The sequence below is a fragment of the Candoia aspera genome, chromosome 3 (assembly GCF_035149785.1).
Source record: "Candoia aspera isolate rCanAsp1 chromosome 3, rCanAsp1.hap2, whole genome shotgun sequence".
Classification (NCBI taxonomy): Eukaryota; Metazoa; Chordata; class Lepidosauria; order Squamata; family Boidae; genus Candoia; species Candoia aspera.
The window spans coordinates 161,923,047-161,938,338 of NC_086155.1; the positions used below are offsets into that span (position 1 = coordinate 161,923,047).

The 15,292-nt window shown below is 37.4% G+C and overlaps 1 protein-coding gene across 1 annotated transcript in view; it reads right to left on the bottom strand.

Annotated features, from left to right (window-relative positions):
* The window catches only part of NPC1 (NPC intracellular cholesterol transporter 1), a 44,288-nt gene that overhangs the window by 2,125 nt on the left and 26,871 nt on the right, over positions 1 to 15,292 (bottom strand). Inside the window, exons 14-24 of the mRNA XM_063299189.1 lie at positions 14,695 to 14,809; positions 13,721 to 13,848; positions 13,499 to 13,639; positions 12,852 to 12,941; positions 12,451 to 12,641; positions 10,473 to 10,588; positions 10,231 to 10,360; positions 8,339 to 8,539; positions 4,613 to 4,844; positions 1,542 to 1,655; positions 655 to 817 (exon numbers count right to left, since the gene is read on the bottom strand). Of these exons, the coding sequence (XP_063155259.1) occupies positions 655 to 817; positions 1,542 to 1,655; positions 4,613 to 4,844; positions 8,339 to 8,539; positions 10,231 to 10,360; positions 10,473 to 10,588; positions 12,451 to 12,641; positions 12,852 to 12,941; positions 13,499 to 13,639; positions 13,721 to 13,848; positions 14,695 to 14,809 (1,621 nt within the window). The remainder of the gene's footprint in view (positions 1 to 654; positions 818 to 1,541; positions 1,656 to 4,612; positions 4,845 to 8,338; positions 8,540 to 10,230; positions 10,361 to 10,472; positions 10,589 to 12,450; positions 12,642 to 12,851; positions 12,942 to 13,498; positions 13,640 to 13,720; positions 13,849 to 14,694; positions 14,810 to 15,292) is intronic.

Below are 15,292 nucleotides of genomic sequence, written 5' to 3' on the forward strand. Positions count from 1 at the left end.
TCAAATTGGAAGTTGATACCACAAGCCATGGTTTAGCAGAATGTTCATTTAGCTGTGTTCATGTATAGCACAATGCCATGGTTTATAGAATAAGCTACTGTGGCCTAGTTTACATGTTAAGGCATGATCATGGTTTACAAACAGGCATTCTTATGAAGCCAAAAACACGTGAATCTAGCTGATGTACAAACCCTGCCACAAACAAAGCTAGTTTTTTCTTCTACAGCAAGGAGTTTGCACGTTTTTGCTCCTGCTTAAACTTTACTTTTTCAAAATGTTCACCAATTAGTTTAACCCCTCCAGCTTCAGAAATAATTATATGAAGATGGCTTATTTTAAGCTAAACTGAAAGTTAATAACTTCGTCAATCCAAGCATATTTCACAAAATGCTATGCTAGGCATTTTTTGGTATGTCATTGTGGCCTAGTTTAAGCATGACGATAAGCCAAAAATAAACAGTACATATTAGGGCTTAGCATGAGAAACCAGATTTTTGTCTCAGTCGCATTAAGGATTGTGGGTGTATGCAAGCCCAAGTCTATGTTGCTAAACCAGTTTAATGTGATTTATTTATTTAACGTAATAAATAATGTTAAATGTGGCCTCTGGCACATAGGTCACTTTATCTGGAGCAAATCTCAATGTTGTCTTACCTATGTAGCTAAGTAGGACAGGAAGAAATATTAGACCATGGGTTGCTCCAAGTAGCACCATGGCTAAATACATCCTGAAGTAGAAGATCTGGAAAATCAGAGATTTGGAAAAAGCAAGCACCACTATTCCTCCAAATTTTGTAAGTGTAATACCACTGAAAACCTGTTGAAGTTAAAAAAAAAAAAAAAAGTACAATGGATCTAGTGAAATACTTCGTCCTGTTACAGACAACACACCCAGTTCCCCAACAGGCCAACATTTTATTTTTATATCATCATCATCAGAAAAGTAGCAGTACCAGCACACAGCCCGCTGCATGGCTAGCAGACAAGCACCCTGCTCTCTGCCTACCAGCTCGTCTGTCAGGTTGGTGAGGACCAGATCATTGGTTTTGTGATAAAATGTACCATCTGCACTGAGTTACTTAATGGAAGAGAAGCCTCACTGTTTTCTTCCCCTCCCAGTGTTCCTACCCTAGATCACTGTTCTCACACAACAAAAACACTGATCTGCAACCAGGATGGATTTTTTTAAAGCAGAGTATCTCATTGTTTCCTCTCTTCCCTGCAATCTTGCTAAGGTTCACTAGGAAAGAAGGAGACGAGACAATGGGATGGTACATGCATGTGAAGTGTGAGTGCATAAGAATACAGTCCTTGATCTGCAGTACTTAGGATTAAAATGGTTGTCTACCCATATTATGTAAAGAAAAGCTTTTAGTCATAATTACAAACTATTGCAGGAAGAGATGAACTTTATGCACTGTGTTGATTGTAACCAATGTGTTCACATTTAGATGTGTACAGGCCATGGTCAATTAAGACAATACAGCCCAGTTTTTGTGATTTCTATTGCCATGACAAACAGGATACAAAATGCTACTTACAGAGCTCCCCATGTGGGATAGTGCTTCTTCAGCACGCTCTATTCTTGTTGCTTTTGTATTAATTGTGAATGCTCTTGTCACATGGCTACAGAACTCAACAGAGATGCCACAACTCTGCAAAGGAAATAGCATATATTAGGATACTCTCAGCACCAATTATGTTTTATAAATCATAGGGCATTCAAATAAATAGCAATTAAATACTAATAGAATATTGTTATAGCATATACACAAAATAACATAAAAGCAGAACAGTACAGCAACAGTATAGTACAGTACAGCAGCTGTAACAAATTAAATGCAATAATCAAAGATGATGCTATCTGTTCAATCATATCTGATTCTTGGCAATTCTAGGGACCAGCTTTCTTCACATTTTCTGATCTTATATGGCTTTTTTCAGTTGCTTTACGCTCTGGCTGATGTCAGCTTTGATGGTGTCTAGCCACCATGTTTTTTTGATGGCCTCATTTCCTTTTACTGCTGACCATTCCGAGCATAACTGCCTTTCCAGCGAGTCTGATTGCATGACATGGTATGAAGATGGCTTTTAAAAAAGCCACTATAGTTAGAATTGTATTGAATATTGTGATACCTCTAAGCCTTACAGTTTAAACCAATTATTCTAAGCATATCGCACATCGTTCAGTCAGCTATGAAGCAGCCACAAATAAAGAAGATGCATCTATTTGTCAACAGAGACCAAATCTTGTATTACCAAAAAGTTAAAAATAGTGCTTTTTTCCAATGGGAAAGAAAACATTTTCTGTGAATAAGGCTTGGGAGGTATCAAAATACCATTGATCGGTAGGCAGGAAACAATGTAGAAAAAAATGTGAAAAGTGGGCAGTTCTGTCACTTTTTTTCAAATCTCCAACAGAAAATGGGTACAGAGATATGCAAAAGCAGCAAATATTTTCCAGGTGTAAAATACAAAGCTACTTACAGAATCAAATGTTTCAATGATTCAATTAATTTGATTTGATTTGTTTGATGTAATCAGAAGTAACACAAATATATATGTTCATTCTCCCCAAACAACAGAACTGAAGGATGAAGACATCTCCTGGCTGGTCTTCTCTTTACCTTCTTATTTTCTCCTTTAGGGTACATTATTTACAGGAACAGAAGGTCATGGAGAAAGAAGCAACTAGTGGGAATAGCAGCAGCAGTATTCTATTTGAAAAATAGTGAGGACCCAGAGGAGTTCTCCTTAGAGCTCTATGAAGACTTCTTAGATGGAAGCTACAATCAATCCCATGAGAAGTGAACTCAGCAACCAGTCCCATGAGAGCAAAGGCCATCCACTATAACATATTTGTCCCCAAACAAATCCTAACTAAGGCAGAGTCCCTAGTCTCCAGCAGAGCACACAGACTGGGGAGTATGTGACAGTGTGTGGAATAAATGGCAAATCTACCAGGGTGCTGGAAATATCGGAATGGAACTGCTGGATTCTTGGACAGTGAGAGGGCCCAAGAATTCCCTACTACAATAAGAGATAGAATGGCATTCCACCTGGAATGTGAAGGTGATTTGTCAAATTCCAGTGAGGGACCTCAACAAAATTCAGCCAACCCAGTCACATGCCACCACTGGCCAAGAATCCACTTTGCAGAAATGCCCAGAGCAGCTTTAGTTTTATTGGGTTAAACAGAGATCATGGAAAAGTTCTTCGTTAATTTTTCCCATTATCACCATGCAATGGAGCCACTCCAATCACTAAAATATTTTCTGCTTTCTTATAATCTGCCTTTCTAAATGAAGCATCGGGAGGACTTGTTTTCAGAGGGTGACAGGATACTCTGCACGCCCACCATGTAGGTGATAGAATTATCAAAGAAACATGACTCTCAGGACTGTTTCACATGATAGAACTTCCTTTGCTGAAATGGATTTGTAAATGAATTCCAGGACCTGTAGGTAAGGAGGGAAGCATTGATAAAGTAGGCTCTCTCACTTCCAAGTAAGAGGCTGACTCAACTTTTCACTTTAGCTCATGAAGTAAAGCTGGATGTGAGAACCTAATCAGTAATCTGTTTTTGGCTAGCATGCTTACAAGGACTTCCAAGTCTTCCCAAGTATTGCTGGAATGCTTCACAAAGTTTTTCCACAAAGTTTTCCAAAGTCATCAACCCCACCTGCAATCAGTCCACAAGATGCTGCTAGAAGGTGATCATCTATATTCATGAGCTACTAGACCCAGCATTTTTGCTCAGTATTTCTGCATCTTACCTCACAAAATAATGATGGCTTCCACCATGTGAAAATGTTTTTAGAAATGGGACTGATACCACCAAGAATCTAGCAATTGAAAATAATGTACTATTTTTTTTGCAAATTTCAGAAGGTTACAAGATTTATTTAGAATATCTTTACTGATGTCCATTTTAGTCTAGATTTTGGTCTTTTGGGCAAAGGACAGGAAAATTCATCAAAACTGCAAACTGGCAAAGAAGTTACTTTAATACTACTAGCACCTAAATTTACATCGGTTCTTGAGGCATTGGTAATGTGTACCAATGCACAAGCATATCTGGCTAAATCACTAAATGGATGCTAAGTCTAAGACAAACCTTGTCACTGTATTCTTTAAAAAAGCTAAGGTTTTCAGAGCAACCTAAATGATTTGCCAATAGAAACAAAAAGGGCAACACTTCCCTTTCCTAAGCTTGCAAGGCATGAAATAAGTGTATCAAGCAGAGCATGTTGTCATGAGTAAGGATGGCGAGCAGGGGGCTCCTTTACAGACTGTTAAGCGCATGCGTAGCACTGAGGAATTGGTGAGCCATTCCAAGAGGCACAGATTGGGACTGCCTTAACCTGCGAAGTTTATATGGCTGGGTTTTCCCACGTTTGTTCAGTTTGTTAGGATTACTGTTATGTATTAGCAATAAAACATTAGAGACCAGTTCCCTGTCTCAGAGTGTTTCCTGGGAGTCAGGACACATGTATTCCTTTTGAGCCTTTAAATCCATCTTTAAGGCTATAAATTGTATAGAATCTAAGCAGCATAACTTTTTGCACCAAAGTTTTGTAAGCAGATAAAAATTAAGTGTGGGTAAACTTACCATGACAAGGTTTACTAAGGAAACTGCATTTAAGCTGATACCCCAGAGCCACATCATTCCAAACATGTTGACCAGTATCATAGCAATGGTGAAGGAAACAACAATGGCAGCCCATATTTCAAAACCAAGCAGCACCATTGTTACTATGAATATTGATCCAAGGGAAATGCCAAGATTGAAGATGGTGTCATCCACAATTGTCAGATATTGTTCATAAAAAACATAGAACAAGCTGTGAAGAGAATAGAAAACCAAAGTTAACAAACTAATGGACTGCAGCTTTACACTTCACAACTTCTGAAAAAGTCACTTCCCCCTTTTTCCAATAATCAAAGGCAAGAAAGAAAGCATCTAATAAATTTATTAGATTTATTTAATCTAATATTATTTATTAAAATTTATTAAGCTAAAATTAGTTTTACTGCTTTAATTATTTTTAAACTGTTCTACTATCTCTGCACAGGATTATTAATGTTTTCCTGTTAAATAAAAACACATATACTGTGCAGAAAGAGAAAAATCAGAACACTATCACCATCACTCCATAATAATCAAAATTGGCACTGGCTTTTGAGTGACCTAGGAGGGATCATCTTCAGCAAAGGATTGTTACCTTGTCGTGCTGCTGGAGCTTGAGCACCTCAGTGATGCCATGAGCTAAACCGTGAAGGGCCACCCAAGATGGGAAGGTCATGACAGAGAGGTCAGACTAAATGCGATCCCTGGGGAAGGTAATGGCAACCCACCGCAGTATTCTTGCTGGGAAAACTAAATGGATCAGTACGACCAGAGATATGTCGGTATACCATCGGAAGATGAGACCCCCAGGTCGGAAGATGGTCAAAATGCTACTGGGGAGGAACAGAGGATGAGTTCAACTAGCCCCGGACGTGATGACGCAGCTAGCTCAAAGCCGAAAGGACGGCTAGTGGCCGACGGTGCTGGTGGTGAACGGCGAATCCGATGTTCTAAGGATCAACACACCATTGGAACCTGGAATGTAAGATCTATGAGCCAGGGCAAATTGGATGTGGTTATTGGTGAGATGTCAAGATTAAAGATAGACATTTTGGGTGTCAGTGAACTGAAATGGACTGGAATGAGCCACTTCACATCAAATGACCACCAGATCTACTACTGTGGACAAGAGGACCACAGAAGAAATGGAGTAGCCTTCATAAATAATAGTAAAGTGGCTAAAGCAGTGCTTGGATACAATCCAAAAAACGACAGAATGATCTCAATTCGAATTCAGGGCAAGCCATCTAACATCACAGTGATCCAAATATACGCCCCAACCATAGATGCTGAAGAAGCTGAAGTAGAGCAGTTCTATGAAGATCTGCAGCACCTACTGGACAACACGCCTAAAAGAGATGTTATTTTCATCACAGGAGACTGGAATGCTAAGGTGGGCAGTCAAATGACACCTGGAATTACAGGTAAGCATGGCCTGGGAGAACAAAACGAAGCAGGACATAGGCTGATAGAATTTTGCCAAGACAATTCACTCTGCATAACAAACACTCTCTTCCAACAACCTAAGAGACAGCTTTATACATGGACTTCACCAGATGGACAACACCAAAATCAGATTGACTACATCCTTTGCAGCCAAAGGTGGCGGACATCTATACAGTCGGTAAAAACAAGACCTGGAGCTGACTGTAGTTCAGATCACGAACTTCTTCTTGCACAATTTAGGATCAGACTAAAGAGATTAGGGAAGATCCACAGATCAGCTAGATATGAGCTCACTAATATTCCTAAGGAATATGCAGTGAAGGTGAAGAATAGATTTAAGGGACTGGACTTAGTAGATAGGGTCCCGGAAGAACTATGGACAGAAGTTCGCAACATTGTTCAGGAGGCGGCAACAAAATACATCCCAAAGAAAGAGAAAACCAAGAAGGCAACATGGCTGTCTGCTGAGACACTAGAAGTAGCCCAAGAAAGAAGGAAAGCAAAAGGCAACAGCGATAGGAGGAGATATGCCCAATTAAATGCAAAATTCCAGAGGTTAGCTAGAAGAGATAAGGAATTATTTTTAAACAAGCAATGCGCGGAAGGGGAAGAAGACAATAGAATAGGAAGGACAAGAGACCTCTTCCAGAAAATTAGAAACATTGGGAAACACTAAAGAATGTTCAAACTATCAAACAGTGGCACTCATTTCACATGCCAGTAAGGTAATGCTCAAGATCCTGCAAGGTAGACTTCAGCAATTTATGGAGCGAGAATTGCCAGATGTACAAGCAGGGTTTAGAAAAGGCAGAGGAACTAGGGACCAAATTGCCAATATCCGATGGATAATGGAAAAAGCCAGGGAGTTTCAGAAAAACATCTATTTCTGTTTTATTGACTATTCTAAAGCCTTTGACTGTGTGGACCATAACAAATTGTGGCAAGTTCTTAGTGGTATGAGGATACCAAGTCATCTTGTATGCCTCCTGAAGAATCTGTATAACGACCAAGTAGCAACAGTAAGAGCAGACCATGGAACAACAGACTGGTTTAAGATTGGGAAAGGAGTACGGCAGGGCTGTATACTCTCACCCTACCTATTCTACTTGTACGCAGAACACATCCTGCAACATGCTGGGTTTGAGGAATCCAAGGCTGGAGTTAAAATCGTTGGAAGAAACATTAATGATCTCAGATATGTAGATGATACCACTTTGATGGCTGAAAGCAAAGAGGAACTGAGGAGCCTTATGATCAAGGTGAAAGAAGCAAGTGCAAAAGCTGGCTTGCAGCTAAACCTCAAAAAAACCAAGATTATGGCAACCAGCTTGATTGATAACTGGCAAATAGAGGGAGAAAATGTAGAAGCAGTGAAAGGCTTTGTATTTCTAGGTGCAAAGATTACTGCAGATGCTGACTGCAGTCAGGAAATCAGAAGACACTTAATCCTTGGGAGAAGAGCAATGACAAATCTCGATAAAATAGTTAAGAGCAGAGATATCACACTGACAACAAAGGTCTGCATAGTTAAAGCAATGGTGTTCCCTGTAGTAACATATGGCTGCGAGAGCTGGACCATAAGGAAGGCTGAGAGAAGGAAGATCGATGCTTTGGAACTGTGGTGTTGGAGGAAAATCCTGAGAGTGCCTTGGACTGCCAGAAGATCAAACCAGTCCATCCTCCAGGAAATAAAGCCAGACTGCTCACTTGAGGGAACGATATTAAAGGCAAAACTGAAATACTTTGGCCACATAATGAGAAGACAGGACACCCTGGAGAAGATGCTGATGCTAGGGAGAGTGGAAGGCAAAAGGAAGAGGGGCCGACCAAGGGCAAGGTGGATGGATGATATTCTAGAGGTGACGGACTCGTCCCTGGGGGAGCTGGGGGTGTTGACGACCGACAGGAAGCTCTGGCGTGGGGTGGTCCATGAAGTCACAAAGAGTCGGAAGCGACTAAATGAATAAACAACAACAGGAGGGATCATACGACACAGTGAAAAAATGATGGTCCAGAGCAAAGAAGTAGACAGGGTAGGGACTAAATTTAATTTTGATTAAGTGTAATATAGCTCTTGTTATAATCTAATATGATTTCTTCCCATGTACTTAAAAAAATCCGCTTTACAGTTTAAAGGCAACTTCTGAAGCAGCTCAGGGCATCATTCAAGGATTGGGTGCTGGCACATGTCGTATAATCAAATTCTAATTCTTAATGATAAAGTTGTGGGAGAATTTTCTGCCTGCAAAGGAATTACTGCACCTGTAAGGAAAAACATGATAGTCTGTTTCTTTGTGGGCCATGGCGTCAGTAATATTGTTTGCTATGATCCGTGCTTTTTTCAATGCATCAATAAAGTCCGCTGAGTTTTTTAGCACTGTATGGTAAGTCATGAAGTAAGTGGCTCCAATTTCAGTAGAGTTGTTTATAAAGGTGACTGCAGAACTATATGCAGCATGTCCTCTGCAAAAAGAGAGTACAGTTAGCATACATCAAAAAAGCTGCTCTTTCAAATAAACTGACTAGCAGAGGCATTTCAGTTTGTATCCATTATCTTATTAGAAGATACTACAGACCAGCACTGACTAAGTGCACACAATACAAAGCAAGAGAACGTCGGTTTGCCAGCATGGATGTATTCAGTGAATATAGTATTTTGACAATGAAGTAAATATTCTGCTGGTAAATGTGATCTCTAAAAAACAGAAGTTGAAGAGTACTGCAAACACAGTATTATGTTTCTTACATTAAGAAAATGACAATATTAAATTTCATAGCACAGAGATATACTGGGCTAGTGAGCATATTTGGAATATTAAGTAAATTTCACATGGATTTTCAAAATGTCTGCTGTAAGAAGGATGTTAGTCCCCAAAGACTCTCCAAATGGCAAAATGGTGAGGTTTTGCCCTGCCATCTCTTTTGTTCCCCCAGGATGCTCTTCCAGGGGTAGACAAAGCACAGCTCACATGCAGCATCATATCTGCCATTCTAGAGATTTCCCTGGGTGGGCTTGGCCAAATTTTAGGACTACTTTTTGTATGGAGCAAGATGGTACATAAGGCTGTAAAGGTAGGGCACTACTGAATCCTTTAAAACCTTCACTCTCCCTCTGAAGAAATCAGGCCAATTTGTCTTACTTTTGTGGGTTTTAAAGGGCAAAATTTATGACCATTACAGCAGCCTGTGGTCACATGATCACCATTTTTGATCTTCCCAGCGAGCTTCTGGCAAGCAAAATCAGTGGGGAACCATGTAGTTTGCTTAATGACCATGGCGATTTGCTTAATGACCACCACAGAAAAGGTCATAAAATTGGGTTGGATTCGCTTAATGACCACTTTCTTAGCAACCAAAACTCCAGTCTCAATTGTGGTTGTTAAGTGAGGACTACCTGTAATCACAAATTCACCAGAAGAGATTTTATCAACAGGATGTTAGATTAAATCATTTCATTATACACTACTTCATGCCCTTTTGAAAGTTCTTGATTTATTTTGGAAAGCATTATTTGCATTGGTCACTAGTAATCACCTACACAAGCATATAGTTATTATGCTAGTAATAGCATAACTATATGCTATTACTAGCATATAGTTCTATTTATCTTCTCTTTCTTTTTTTTTATAAGAACTTTATTAATTTTCAAAGTATAATTAAAATACAAAATATAGAGTATAGGAAAGCTAGAGCATAGGACTAAAGAAAAAAGAAAACACTATAAAAGTGCAAGCAGATAGAAAACAGAAAGTAACTTCCAACTTTCTCCAATACAGATATGAATAAGTTACATATATCTCTTACCATTAAACTTTAGTAACATTATTTCTACCAAAACATAACATTTAATCACTAAAATCCAAAATCAAAGCTTATTTTTTTTTCTAATGCAAGCAAGTAATCTAAATATCTTCCCTTTAAATTGCTTCAGTTCCTTCTACATGGCAGTTATATCAATTGCTATGTTTGAATTATGGGAATTATACTAAGTCTAAATGATATTTATTAAGCTATATTTGCTACCCAAATTTAAATTTAAAATTAAAGTTCAACTTAATCTTGTCATTTTTTGAACTGTGAGCATTAATATATAAACAATGAAAGCCATGTACTTTATGATTCAGTGTTCTTCCTAATTTTTCATTGTTACATACCCCTTGCCACATTTTGGATTAGGATTATCCACGAGGAACATAGGGAGAAATTTCATGAAATCTTCACCCTGAGGTCTCTGCTTTCCTTCTTTAGTCAGTGGCCGGCAGTGCACACATGATGGATTGACCACTGCATTAATGTTATTGGAAAAAATTCATAAAGTTAACATTCTTCTTCATACACATAAACACTGATTTGCTTCAGGTTCAATACTTCATTAAATCTTGCAATTCAGCTGTACCTGAAGCATTGCAGAATGTTCCAGTGGTATTATAAGTTCTGCAACAGGAAGATTGCGGCTTGATCCAGTCAAAGTAGTCATCAATCCAGGAAGAAGGTGCATAGCCAATTCTTGTACTAAAATATGAAAATAGTGCCATCATTTTTTGTCAAACATTTTCACGTACATTCACGGCAAATGCCATAAATACATTCAATACAATCCCATAAATTAAAAAATATATATTTTGGGGAGAGGGGAGGGTGGCAATTAGGAATTGTTCTTCCAGACTGATATGGAAATATTCTACATTTTGGACTTCTGGGGAAGAAATCGTGAATTGAAGATGGCTCCGCTAAAACTGGAGCTGACAACCACAGTAGAATGAAGAGCTAGCAAGTATACTGGCTCTTCATAATTTCACTCTGGATAAGATGAGGACTTGAGATCACCCACAAGTGCTCCAGACAGTTGCTCCTTGTGAGGAGACAGCAAAACAGTGGTCTCTGGCAGGTTTAGAGCTCTGGGAGATGAGGGAATAGCCATTTTGCTCAAACCACAGTTGGTGCCTTCAAAAGGACACTGGGTTCACATACTTCCTTTCCTAATCACTTTTGGAAATTGTTTGTTAACTGCTTTTCAGCTATTAGGAACCTTTGGATCAACACATCTGAAAACACCAGGTGAGTTTCCTTCAATTTGTTTTAAATACAAATTTAAGGATTTAAAAAATATATATTTTTGAAATAAACAGCAAAAGGGTGATTAGAACTTTTTTGAAAGTTACAAATGGACTAAGGCTCCTGATGGATTTGAAATAAAATTTTGGAATTAATTATAAGAATCCTTCCCATGGGAAAATGCTATTGTTTTGAATTCCTTTAAAAAACATGATAGCATGGGACTTTGAAGGTTGGACACTAGAGGGAACTAGGAGGAACTAAAGTTTACAATTAAAGGAGAACAACACATAAATTTGACTTACTAATACAGAATGGAGCAAAATATTTTAACATTGGACGTATTAAAGAATATTTTCGAACAATGGACCCAGAAGTTAATTTTAAGAGTGCCTGCCTTTATAGATAGACTGTGTTTAAAAGACGTTATGGCAGAGGAACAAGTTTTACTGGACAAGACTGAGACTGATCTGAAATTTATTTAATTTTAAAAATGACAGGCTACAAGAACGACATGGAAAAAGATGTTATACTGGACATACAAAAGAAACCGGCCTATGTCTTAATAATTAAAAAGTATATACAAATAACAAAACAAGAGAGTGACCTGGATAATTTTCCTATATTAGATTTACAACAGGCTTGTTAAAGCTTTGAAGAATTTTGTGAGAAGAAGGGACAAAGAAAAAATGAAAAGGTAGCTCTTAATAGACTTTTGCTGTTGAACTTTGAAAGATGAGTTTTTAAAATTTGATTATTGTTAAGGGATGAGATATGGGAAGAAGAGTTCTTTTTTGCTTTTTTATTGAATTACTAGAGAAGGTGTTAGGTTATGGTTGTCTATACTTGTCTGGAGGGAGGGGGGAGTCATCTTTTATATGTCTTTTTTCTTTTTTCACTTTTGTCTATCTCTTCTTCTTTTTCCTTACTTTTTACATTTCCTGTAGTTTGTATTAGTGTTTTATCTTTGTATTTTAAGACTGTAATCAAAATATTTTTTAAAATATTTCTAATCCATTCAATAAGTAAGGGACAAATTTCAGTTCACCCTGGTAGCCTTTACCCAAAAAATGCATTATAAGTAAAAAGCTAATGTTCTAACTTCTTAGCAAACATGGCAGGTGCTTAGCTCTGGATACTTCCCATGAAGCAATGCATCTAGGAATCACATGAAGAACAAACTGTAATTGCATATCATAAGCATTTGCTCTATTATACAGTACATCAAAATAGTAGTCTAAATAAAAGTTTGTTTCCATTCTAACAGAAATTTGTTATTTGTAAGAGAGATTTTAAGAAAAAGGAAAATGAATACCTACTAGCTGCTAATCTCTGCTGCATCAAACACTTGCTGAATCAGAGAATTGTTGTCACATCCCATTCCTCCACAGACCATGTTTTGTCCATCCAAGGTTGTATAGTTATGCCCTTCTTTCAACACAAAATATACTGGAGGACCTGCATGCAGGTATTTGCCAAGATTGTAGAAGTAGTCTATCAAATAGGAGTCCTTATTTAAAAAAAAAAGTGGGGGGACACAAAGGAAGGGAGAATAAAGTAAGACATTACTTCTACAACGTTTACCAACACAGTGCTTATTTGTCTCTCTCTATATATAGTCTATTTCTTATGTGTACAGATAGGTAGCAGTCTTTCTCAGGAATTTTTTAGTATTTTCTAAGAAAAAAGGGTAGCAGTACAGGAAGCTGAAAAAACTTACATCAGGCATTGATAATCTCTGGTCCAGGCCAATATCGACTTTGTTGACAACTGCTATGCTGAATGATAACACACCCACAAATATGGATATCTGAAATACAGCAAAGTCTTCTTTATCTCACAAACAGCATTCACTTAAACCTTTTCAAGATTTTGATTTACAAAGATCTATACACTAAATCAGTGCTGCTAGCAAATACACTGTAGCTCTTCCATCCTAAAGGGTAAAAACAGTGTCATGGTACACTGACAACAGGATGGAAGAAACATTTAAAATGTTCCTGTAACAGTGTAAATCCAACTAAAATGTATTGAACGTTAATCTGTTTAGACTACTGAACTGATTTTAACCATTCTGAAAACCAGTTAAAGGAGAACACAAATCTGCATAAAATTAAGTATAGTTGTTCCATTAAGGAAATCTCATGATTGCATATAGGTTATTATTTAGTTTAGACAATGATACCTTAAACCAAAAGGTACTTTAGTTGCAACAGAAAAAGTCTAAGTATGCAGGCAAAATGCTTAAGGGATCTTTCTCAAATCTCAGAATTTAACTTAAGCAGGTGCCTTAAATTCAGAAATAACCTATAGGAATGAAACCAATTCTATCATTTCATTTCATAATAGCTATGAAGGTATACGTACAACAATTGGCCTCATCCAACCTTTAAGAAGAAATGGAGAATATATGTTTTTGAAGAACCAAAACAACATGCTTTTAGAGTGATGGAAACTACTAATTTCTTCACCACCTTTGATACAACACAGGACATCACATAGATTTTTCTGAAATATAAAATGCCAAAATGAATGTGCAGCTAAAACTACCCAAATTTGTTACCCAAAACAAATATTAAAAGAACTTACCTCTTGGCGCTTAATGTCCAAGCCTAGGAGACTTACAAAGCAGGTAATTTGAAGAAGGAAGTCAATAAATACAGCCACTGCAGCAAAGAGGGAGAATGTACGAACTGCAGGCATAGTAGACAAACTTCCTAAGAGAGAAAAAGAAACAGATGTATGTCATACTAACCCAATACAAAAGAATAAATTCAAACATTTATATACCACTTCCCATAAAATACCATAAAGCAATTTGCCAATCATCTTTTTGAAAAAAATTAATTAATATAAAATAGCCATTAAAAATAGAAGGGAGAAAAGGTAATCAGTGTATTTCTACACTTCATGAGAAGATGCCAGCGAAAAGATGGGTTTTCTGTAGGTGCCTAAGCAATACAGTAACAGGTGCTATTTCAATAAAAGAAAAGCGTTCCAAAGAGTAGGCATTACCACTGAGTTTTTTTTGCCAAAATCCTGGTCTTCCATGAAGGTATTATGCCAAGACTCCCGTACAAGGATAACAGAAAAATGTCTGAGTACATAGGCAACATGCTTAAGGGATCTTTCTCTAATCTCAGAATTTAACTTGAACAGGTGCCTTAAATTCAGAAATAACCTATAGGAATGAAATCAATTCTATCATTTCATTCCATAATATAGCCCATTTTCCAACTTTATCATAAATACTTTTGGTGAAAAGCAAAAATATGGGTAGTATTCAGCATAGCTGTTTGTAAATAAGAAAAGGCTGGGATAAAAAAAGTGTTTCTACATGGTATCAAGAATTTGGCAGTTTATATTTTGACAGTTTTGGCATACTACTGAAATGCATTTTACTTGTTATTTTTAAAACACCATTGCTCACCTCTCTGTGGGGCAGATGTTGATTTGCAAGGGTTTGGAAATAATAGCTTCACCTGTTTTTAAACACTGGACATGGAATAAGAGAAAATAACTAATTCCAAAATCCCAAGTACAGAAAAATGTAAAAATCTTACCTAAGAAAAAAGCCACTGTCTCTGAAAATGATGAAAGAAACATGCTAGGAGCAACATCTCCAAGAATTCGACCAATCTGCTTATCTAAGGTTTCATCTTGAAGCCGTTCATCTCTCTGGAATTACAATTCACTTATTAGATCAAATTGTGTTCTCAGATCTATGAAACGAATTGTCTTAGTTAAGAAAATGTAGAAACATGCCTCCTTGCCAACATGCAAAGGCTCCAGGTTATCCATTTATTTTTCGACAGTTCAGTAATGTATTTTATATCTACAGTATATGGTCACTCACACCTACATGGACACACACATGCATGCGCACACACTGTAAAAGCACTCAAGAATTCTAAATATTCCCCTTTAAAATACTATAAAAATCCAAAAAACTATAAAAATCCAAAATGAACAGCAGCATTGGCCAAACTCATGTTTTTCCAACCTAATCTAGAGAAAATATTTGTTTCCCTTCTCGCAAGAACTGAGAAAACTTATTAAAAAAAGGCAACAGGCAATCATCCTTTTCACTGCTGTAGAAAATATCCTGTTCCTTGCCTAGATGAAATGCAATACAATGTTTTAGTAGAAGAGACAAAATTA